This window comes from Astyanax mexicanus, chromosome 13 (genome assembly GCF_023375975.1).
Source record: "Astyanax mexicanus isolate ESR-SI-001 chromosome 13, AstMex3_surface, whole genome shotgun sequence".
Classification (NCBI taxonomy): domain Eukaryota; kingdom Metazoa; phylum Chordata; class Actinopteri; order Characiformes; family Acestrorhamphidae; genus Astyanax; species Astyanax mexicanus.
In genome coordinates this window covers 47,335,377-47,345,870 of record NC_064420.1, presented here as the reverse complement: position 1 = coordinate 47,345,870, position 10,494 = coordinate 47,335,377, and the positions used below count along the sequence as shown (strand labels likewise).

The following is a 10,494-nucleotide window of genomic DNA, read 5'->3' as shown; positions in this document are numbered from 1 at the left end:
AAAAGATTTGTTTAATAGGGCGTTTTAACGATTATTTGTAAGTCTGAATTAGAGTTAAGTACGTTGGTGTTCAGTGTGTAGTGTAGTTTAAGAGTCAGACTCTTATTTTGAAGGGTCGGGGTAGCAGTGGGAGGAGCGTGGTGGTAGTGGTGTGTGTAGTGTAGTGTAGGAGTCAGACTCTTATTTTGAAGGGTCGGGGCAGCAAAAGGCGGAGCATGTTAGTGGTGTATGTATTGTAGCGTAGGAGTCAGACTTTAATTTTGAAGGGTTGGGGGAAGCAGTGGGCGGAGCCTGGTGGTGGTGGGGGTCTTTGGGCCGCGGTTCTGGTTCTGCGGGCCTGTGCTGAAGCTGCTGCCGACATGCCACGGGTTTATATCGGCCGTTTGAGCTACCACGTCCGGGAGAAGGACATCCAGCGGTTCTTCAGCGGCTACGGGAAGCTGCTGGAGGTGGATCTGAAGAACGGGTAACCGCACCGACTCTTACCGCTGCAGGAGAGCCCCAGCGCGGCGTGGCGCTGCACGATTTCGCCGCGGCCAGAACCGCGGATTATACAACACTACAACCTCCTGCCTTATATAAGCGAGAATATCAGCAGCGCGGCGGGACGCGAGTTAGCAATTCTACCTTAAATAGTGCATTGCGATACATGGGCTTGTTAAGGTGGAACGGAAAATTCGGGAACTTCGGTGTCCTACTTAAGATTCTCCTATTTTATTCACTTATAATCCCGATTTAAATGTTTAATTTCGCTTTATATTCGTTTTTAAAAAGTGCAGGCCATCAAATTATAGTTTATATAATGTAAAAATATTTAAATTTTGTAAATAGTTTATTATAATAAATAACATATATGAAATTGCATATCATATCGGGGTGTGCGATATGGCCTTGAAATAATATCACGATATTATATGGTATTTTCGTGATAACGATACTCTTGGTGATATGATAAAACACCAAAAAAAAAAAAAAAATTAAAGTGTATTATAGGGGTGATATGTTTGTGATAACGATATACTTGGCGATAAAGGAAAACTAAAATAATGAATTCATTTCAAGAAAATAGTTTAATAGTATAACAGAATAATCATAATGTGGCAAAATAAATAATATTGCATAAAATTATATAATGCAGCAAATAATATTGCAGAATATTTAGTGCATGCATATAAACTGCAAACTAAAACAACTATACAATAAATACACCTAAAGCTTCACAGTAAATAATAGACTACTTTTTAGACAGAACATCTCTATTATCACAGTATGAGTTTTTAATATCGTGATATTTCTGTGTCACGATATATTGTATACGATATAATATTGCCCACCCCTAGTGTATTATTGCATACAATATGATATGATATACACCCCTAACTGAGATATTAAACTAATACAAGAATTTTATCAGATTTGTAACAGAAGTCAGTGATCCATAATGATCAGTCATGATACTAATAATAATGCAAATATATCCAGGATTAAAGTAAAATAAACGATATGTTTTATATATATATATATATATATATATATATATATATATATATATATATATATATATATATATATATATATATATATAAAGGAGAAATGAGATAAGTGTGAATTTTTCTTTTGCTAAAAACAGCAAAAAAAAAAAGGACTCTATTGGTGTAGCGCATGATAATTACCCAGACCTGGTACCCTAGTCTCCATGCTTCATGCTTCCCTCTGCTGACAAATTTTATAGAGATGCAGATTTCATTTTCCAGCAGGAATCGCTGCCCACACTGCCAAAAGTACCAATTGGTCTTAAATAATAAGTTTCTAATTTTCTGAGACACTGATTTTTGGGTTTTCATTGGCTGTAAATCATAATCATCAACAATAAAAGAAATAAACAGTTAAAATAGATCACTCTGTGTGTAATACATCTATATTATATTTTGAACTGAATTACTGAAATAAAGTATCTTTGCAATAATATTCTAATTCTGATTTTTGAGATGCACTAGTTTATTCATTTGGAATTAATAGATTTCTGTAGAAACTATAGGAAATCCCAACAGGCCACACTGCCAGGCATCTCCTCCACAGTACTAAAATTATAAAGCATGCAGCGGCATATCTGAGGTATATTCTGTTTTAATGTGATAATACTGTTGCAGGTACGGGTTTGTGGAGTTCGAGGACACGCGGGACGCGGACGACGCCGTGTACGAGCTGAACGGGAAGGAGCTGTGTGGAGAGAGGGTGATGGTGGAGCATGCGAGGGGACCCCGGCGGGACCGCGATGGATATGGTGGAGGGGGTTATTATGGAGGAGGTCGCAGTAAGTGTGCTCCACAGTGTGAAGATATAAGTATTCTTTTAAAGCTAGATGTGAGTTTCTGCTTAATAGTTACAGTTTTATAAAATGATATGTATTTTAAATAACTTAGGGTTGGTTTAATAATGATTTATAGCACATAAAACAACCCAAATATCTTTATTATAAACAGTAACTGAAGGATTCTGAGAATTAAATGAAAGAAAGTCCCAAACTTTTGAGTCTAGGCCACTTTAGTACAACTTATTTGGCTGTTTTTTTTTTTGTTTAACTTATACTACTGCGAATTTCCTGCACTTGATTTTAAGAACCTTTTTTTTTTAAGTTTTTATAATTGTTCTTTATATTAATAGTATATTGTTGCTTTATGTAGTTTAAATGCATTTTTCTAGATAGTACACACATTAGAAACACAGCAAAAATGTTTATTATATTTGTTGTGCTACTGCTTTTAATGCCTTTTTGATTTGGGAATGGAAAAAGCCACTAAAATTAATTCATTAATTTTTCTTGATTGAAGAAATCTAACCGTCTTTAATTTTATATCTTATTTCTATCTGCACCTAAATCATCATTCTTAATGATTTAACTGGAAACATCTCAAAACATAATAAAAGAGGACCGATAAACGTAATTATGATATATGATGCCTCTTTTAAAGATAATTAATTTATTTGTAATATAGAGTAAAATATTATTAATATGTTAAAATGACTGATTTACGTTTACCTAAATTGATATTAGAGACTGACTGATATGAAAGATTTAAGAATATAAAATATTAAGTAAATTGTAGGGGTTTAATGGTACACACGAGTCACAGTTTGGTTTGTGCTGCGTTTTGGACCTTATGAATATATGAGTATTTGCACACAATCCCTCTATAGTATCCTTTGCCACGATACCATGCAAATAAAACAGCTAACAGCTTTTTATTTTGGTCCATAATATCTGGCATCTGTCTGAACTGTTTGCGCTTTTTAAGTGGAACAAATACATGCCAGAGCTGTGCTTCACGTTAAGTTTCCCTTTAATCCCAGCTAGAATCTTCGTTGTGGCAATGTCTTAATATTTATGTCTTAGTTAGTTCTTTCCAATAATATATAAAAGCTGCAACACTTTTTGATAATTTTTTTTCCCTGAAATTTAAAATAAAATGACGTCTGCATTTAATCTGAGAACCCTGGGAATATTTTATGTGAAAAGAAGTTTATAGTTATATTTGTTAGATATGTTAACCACTAAAACAGGTGTAGGGTTTAACGCATTTTTTTTCCTTCAATATTCTCTGAAAAAATCGCAATTAGATTTTATTTTTATTTTTTTTGCTCAAATTGTGCAGCCCCACAGTTTACCCTATTTAGCCTTATATTGTGTACCATGTATCTACCATGTGACTGCACGCACCAAACCGTGACTCCGTACTTCGACTGTTTGATACTGTTAAATACTGTGCATGTACCATTACACCCCTAGTAGGCCTGTCACGATAATTTTTTGTGGGTGATATATTGTCCCAGAAATTATTGTGATACACAATATTTTTGTAATAAAAAAAAGTGTCTCAGTGCGTTTTAAAGAGACATAGTGACATAAATAATTAAAGAATAGCATAAAAAAGCAATTATACATTTTTTTAAAGCCAACAAAATTTTTATAAATCATTTATTATAATTAGTTTGGGAATTATTATTATTATTATTATTATATGCTTATTTCCTTACCTACTTTAGTCCACACTGTATGTATGTTATGGAGCCACAGTTATTGAAACATGATTTGCTAAAATACTGTTCACTGTTTTATATGTGAACAAACATACAAATAAACACAAAATAGACAAGATCATGATTATCAAAAATTATTGAGGTCATATTGAGGCATTTATTGTACGACAAATTGATATTGCAATTATTGTCACAGGCCTAACCCCTAGTCAAATGTATATAATAATAATAAATATTATTTAATACGTTTTTTTTTTGTGTTCCATTGCATTCTTAAATTAAATTCAATTGAATTAGAAACTTTTGAAAAGTCTTGTTTTATAAAATGTTTTATTTTATTCTTTTTTTTATTTTAGAAGGAGGTTAAAAAAAAAACAACAAAAAATAATCTCTCCAGCATATTTTTTTTTTTTGTAACTGATGTGACTGTTTTGTATGTAATTCATGTTGTATCCCAGTGGAAACATATTAAATGTCGGTTATTATGTATGACTGCTAAAAGTTGCAATTTTATTTCCAGTTTGATTGCCACAGTAACAGAGACCTTGATGTTTCAATTTGAAAGAGTCCAGTGGGGGCTGAGGCTGAGTCCGAGTTCGTTGTGGCTAAGATGACTACCTGACCGGTTTGGCCTTGGCCTTCACCTAACAATGTGTGTGTGACCTTTGCCCCTTGATGCTTTGGCTGACCTAACCGGAAGCCAAGATGACCGCAGCCTTTTGCCAATAGACCAGGGGTGATGGTGAGGAATGCTAGTTATTATGTTGTCGATATGGAAAAGCCTCTAGGCAAAGATGTAAAAAGCAATCTGTGAATGGGAGGTATTCTCGGCTAGGCTTTACTGTTCTGTATGTGGTCAGTGATGTTACAGACCAGGGAGAAAAACATGTCTTGAATTGTGTGTGTGAATGTGAATTCAATGTGTATGTACTAGATTCTCTATGCAGCCAGTTGCCATGCTTCTCTCTGACAGATTAACCTCAGTTCCTTGTCTGATCAGCTCTGTGTCTCTTTTTATAAATTCCTATATCCCTGTTCCTAATAGTAATGCCATGTCTGGGAGGCAGCAGACAGAGCTCATGCCTGAGCCTGAGTGAGAACAGGTTTGCTATATAAGCAGCAACAGAACACTGTCAGAAGGCAGCTGCTGCCAGCATCACTGTATGACTTTAGGCTCTGAGTGAATTCCTCCCCGAGAGGAGCGTCTCTCTCTGACTGCCGCTCCCTCTCTCCTCCTGTCTGTTGAAGGTGGATACAGCAGCAGGAGTCGCTCTGGCAGGGATAAGTACGGGCCTCCGGTTCGCACAGAGTACCGCCTCATTGTGGAGAATCTCTCCAGCCGCTGCAGCTGGCAGGACCTGAAGGTAAAGTGGGAATCTGATGCGGTTTAAATTAGAATAGAACAAATACTGTAATCTCAGTGTTTCCTTTTTTTATTTACCACCCAAGATTTCCATCCCCGTGGCAAATTAGTTTAGCGCTAAAGGTCTCCATGTTCATACACTTCTTCTGACCCAAAAACATTAAAACATCTGCTCCTATATGCTTAAAACTAGGGGTTGGATTTTGTTTTTTAATTCTTAAGCCCTATCCGGAAGGGGATTCGTTTCTCAGTGATACTGATAAAACTCCTGCATCCAGACTGCAATTGAAAAAAACAGGAGGACCAGTGAGTTTTTTTTGGTTTTCTCGGTCACATGACATCGCGTTCAGTAGCTCCTCCATTTATACTTGCTGTTGTGTTTTAAACATGAATCTCCATGGAAAACGCCCGCCGAAAGTGTAATTACGGTGCGCGGCAGTGGACAAATAGCTATTTTATTAAATGTGAGGAGACGGAACTCAGAGATGTGCATCTGTCTGAGAAAAATACGTTACATGTTCGTTCCGGATGGGAATACAATCACAGAGGACCCCCATAAAAGAGAAAAATACCCCTGAAAAAATTAGTACTGTCCGAATAAGGCTTTACATGCATCTTAATGGTTCTGAATTGATTCACAAAGGACAAAAGATGATTTTCTAGACCTTAGCTACAAAGAATTCTGAACATCTGAAAATCAAAATAAAATAAAAATAAAGGCACTTTTCCCAAATATTTTAGTTTAAGTTTTCAGCCTTTGTTGTGTGTTTGGTTGTGTGTGTTAGTGTTTGGCTAAGTGTTTAATATTTTAGTTATTTTGGTGCATCCTTACTACTCCACAATATAAAAGTGACACTGCTGTGTGCTGAGTTAACAGTGTGTGTTGTTCATCAGGACTTCATGCGTCAGGCCGGGGAGGTGACCTATGCGGATGCCCATAAGGAGCGCACCAACGAGGGGGTCATCGAGTTCCGCTCCCAGTCTGACATGCGGAGAGCTCTGGAGAAACTGGACGGCACAGACATCAACGGCAGGAAGATCCGCCTGGTGGAGGACAAGGCGCGCCGCTCTCGCCGTTCGTACTCTGGAAGTCGCTCGAGGTACGATTACAGAGCCTGTCGATATTCATCTACAATAACAGCAGCAGAAAAGTCTTGATTGGATGAGGTGGTGAAAGCTGTGTGTTTTATGGGGTAGTAGGGTGTTTTAAAAGTCCATAGATCATTAATAAGGCATTTAATTAAAAGTAGCTAATTTTAAAGAAAATATCTGATTAGTTTCAGACAATATTCCAGTTATTAATAGATATACAGTACCAATTTATTTTTCTACATTGTAAATAAATGCTGGAGTCATCCAGACTATAAAGAAACACATAAGGAATCATGTAGTAACTTAAAAGGTGGCCTCTTATCTGGGGATGAATTTCTGCTGTTATTTCAAGAATGTCCTGTGGACTAAAGTGCTAGTTCAAATCCCAGTCATGCAGCTTGTCATCAGCTGCCAGAGCCCTGAGAGAGGACAATTGGCCTTGTTCTCTCTGAGTGGGTACTGTAGATGGTGCTCTTTCTCCTCATCACTCCTAGGGTGATGTTGATCAGCACAAGGCTGCGTCTGTGAGCTGATGTATCAGAACCGAGTTGCTGCGCTTTCCTTCGAGTGTTAGCGCTGTGATGCTACTCGGCAATGCTGCATCAGCAGCAGCTCAAAAAGGCGGAGTCTGACTTCGCATGTGTCAAAGGAGGTGTGTGCTAGTCTTTACCCTCCTTAGGGTGAGGCATCACTACTGGTCGGGGATAGACAGCTGAGGTGCTGTAGTTCTGATTTCACCTGGTTCTTGTCCGCAGGTCCCGAAGCCGCCGCCGCTCGCACAGCAGAAGCCGCAGAAGCAGCCACTCCCGGAGCAAATCAAGGTCTCGCTCAAGGTTACAATACTGGTCCACTTGTGTTTTATAGAGTGCTAAAGGTTTAGAAAGGTTATGTGCCATCACATTCGTGCATTGGTTGAATTCTTTTGGGTAACAGTAAAACAAACAGGATAATAGGATAATAATTATTGTAATAATAAACCCTGTAATGAATGTCAGCAAGCAATAGAGTATATAAATAATAAGTGTGATTTGAAATGGATCCCTGTTTATATTTTATATATTTTTATATTCAATATATTGGCCATTTTGATTTTATGAGAAAAATTATAAATTCCCACAATGCACATATAATTTCTAATAAATATTGTAGCTTACAACTTACTTAGTTTAATACCTTTGAAAGTGTCTGATTATTTAGTGAACAGAAAATGGTTATGCTGAACAATAGATGCTGCTTTTCCTTCACGCTGTGAAGCTTCAGCTCATCCCAATTAAATCACCTCAAATCACCATCTCAGTTCATCAGGTTTAGGTATTATTGATTAATTGATCTGCATATTGTGATGTGTCTGCGTTCCAAAGTAGATGGACACATTACCCACACCTATAGCACAGTTAAACCTGAGAGGGTGCTGCAGAGGCTGAGATTACCACAATAAAAGTGTGTTTCAGACCTGATTTATGTCCCAGTGATTGATATATATATAATATTGAATTGCTTTTAACATTTTTTATTTTTTGATATTTACTTAAACAGTAAAACCAACAATTTAAAACCAGTGTTCTAAATCACTTAAAAATATTAAAAATTATCTCTCACTTTGCCTCATTGGCTCTTTGCTTTAGGTACTGCCATACCCTTTATGTCTGTGTTGATGTTTTTCCCAGTGCATTGGTGAGGCTAAGCTAAGCGTTTCATTGGCTGGTTCATATGATATGATGATGTGGATCATTCATATATGATGTCCATTGTGTAATGGATGCAGGGTCTGAAAGGGTTAAGCAGGACTGGTACGTTTTATTACTTCAAATTAACATATTTCAGTTATTAATGGAATAAATATAGTTAAAGTTTAGTTTAGTGGCTCTTTAAATATTGTCCAGATGTCCTTTAGAATTATATTACTGAAAGGACAAGATATGTCATACACACACTGTTTATTTAATGTGTTATGTTTATATATATATATATATATATAAATATATATATATATATATATATATATATATATATATATATATATATATATATATATATATATATATATATATATATATGATTAATAAAAATTATGTTTTATTTTTTCCACAGGTCTCATTCCCGCCGGCACCACTCCCGTTCCAGGTCCAACCACAAGTCCCGCTCCCGCTCAGGCCGCAAGTCCCGCTCCAAATCTCCCTCCAGCAAGTCCCGCTCTCGCAAGTCTCACTCTCGCTCCCGCACTCACAAGTCCCGCAGCCGGTCGGCTAGCCGCAAGTCCCGCTCTCGCTCTGACACCCGCAAGTCTCGCTCCAAGAGCACCTCCAAGGTGAAGTCTGAGCGTGGGTCTCGCGGCCAGTCCAAGGAGAAATCCAGCAGTAAGAAGTCCCGCAGTCGCACTGCCTCACCTGCTGAGAACGGCAACGAAGAGCGCGACAAGTCCGCCTCTCGCTCGCCGTCTCCCCAGGCCGAGAAAAGCGGCTCAAAGTCTCCGGAACGAGCTTCCCGCTCTCGATCACGCTCACGATCCAAAACCGCATCTCACTCTAAATCCAGATCCAGGTCCAGATCTAGATCTAGGTCCGCCTCCCAGGACTAGATTGGTACGGCACATGTCATGAAACAGTGTAGTAAAGGGGGATTTTTTTTTTTTTTTTTCGTTTTATTTTTCTTCCAAACATTTAATCAGTTGTAAAAAAATAAATAAATAAATAAAAACAAAAAAAACAAACCTGTCTTACATTTGGTGGAGGCGGGATCATTAAACATTTAAACCGGGTAGCCTAGGTGTTTTATACATTGCATGAGCAGACTTACTACACTTAAACATATTCTCAGCTTAGTTCTGTGTTGTGCAAAACAATTCATCAGCAGCAAAAGTCATGATATTATAACCCTCTTCATAACCTGACGTGATTGGCCCGTTCTGACTTGATTTGCTGATGCTGTTCTGCCCATTTAGACATTCTTTTTCTCAATTCAGATTTAAAAAAGTGAAAAGGAAAAAAAAAACTTGCAGTAACAACTAATATAACTGAATAATATGATGAACTGTCTTGTGGCGTTGTCATTTCCATCAAACACACACCTTGTGTTTGGTTTTCTTTCGTTATTTATTTGGATTGATCACGTCCTGTTAAAGCATTAATCCCACCTGCGTTCCTGATGTGATGTCTTAAATTAAAAAGTGCGGGCAGTCCATTTTTATTGTTCATTTTATTAAAAGTCCTCGTTGATACAATTTTAGTGGTCTTGTTTTGTTTTCCATTGATTGTAAATGTTTAATTTTTTCTATGTACCTTTAGAGCAGGAGTGTGGAGGAGATTTTCATAACTGGGGGAAAATTTCATTTTCAGCAAATCTGTGTGTAACATTTGAGGTAATGTTCTGGATCAGGTTTATCAGGTGTCAGGAGTTACAGTTAAAAACTGCAGTGTTGCAGATCTGTACTGCATTAAGAGCTATGGTCCAACTTCTCATGGTAAGGAAAAAACCTTGTGTTCATTTATGTTATTTAAAAAGTGTATAAAATAAAATTAACCATAATACTCACTAACCATAATCATAATACATGTGTAAGATTTTGTTGCCTCTTAGCTTTTATCTTATCTTTTTATTTATTTGTATTTTGTTTAATATTACAATTTTAATGTAATCAATTATTATAAGACAGTAAATGAGAATATTACAAACAAAAAAGGCATTGTAATTTATTGTCTTGTACAAAGCAGAAGTCAAATTTCTTTGATCCAGTTATGTATAAATTATTATATAAACATTATAATATATATATATGTGTGTGTGTGTGTATAATGTATGTGTATTATTATAATTATTATTATTATTATTTTATTAACCAGTAGTGTTAAAAGCAGTAAACATGATTTAGTAGTAAATAAATGTATATATATATTTTTATTTTGTTGAACATTACCAATATAATGTTTTACATTATTATGAGTCAGTATATTTAAGAATATGAAAAAAATGCATTTTATTTGTATTTAATTAATACAATTCAT

At 36.3% G+C, this 10,494-nt stretch overlaps 1 protein-coding gene across 2 annotated transcripts; it reads left to right on the top strand.

Moving 5' to 3' along the window:
• The first annotated feature begins 282 nt into the window (after positions 1-282).
• On the top strand, positions 283-9,713 carry srsf6a (serine and arginine rich splicing factor 6a). Of its 2 annotated transcripts, none has more exons than XM_022676780.2 (6): positions 283-466; positions 2,151-2,314; positions 5,287-5,402; positions 6,296-6,501; positions 7,249-7,314; positions 8,585-9,713. In XM_022676780.2, the coding sequence occupies exons 1-6, from the start codon at positions 360-362 to the stop codon at positions 9,069-9,071; spliced, it is 1,146 nt and encodes a 381-aa protein (XP_022532501.2). In that variant the 5' UTR covers positions 283-359; the 3' UTR covers positions 9,072-9,713. The 2 variants fall into 2 exon arrangements, with proteins under 2 accessions (XP_022532501.2, XP_022532500.2); XM_022676779.2 differs by having other exon boundaries at positions 7,249-7,326.
• The last annotated feature ends 781 nt before the right edge of the window (positions 9,714-10,494 follow it).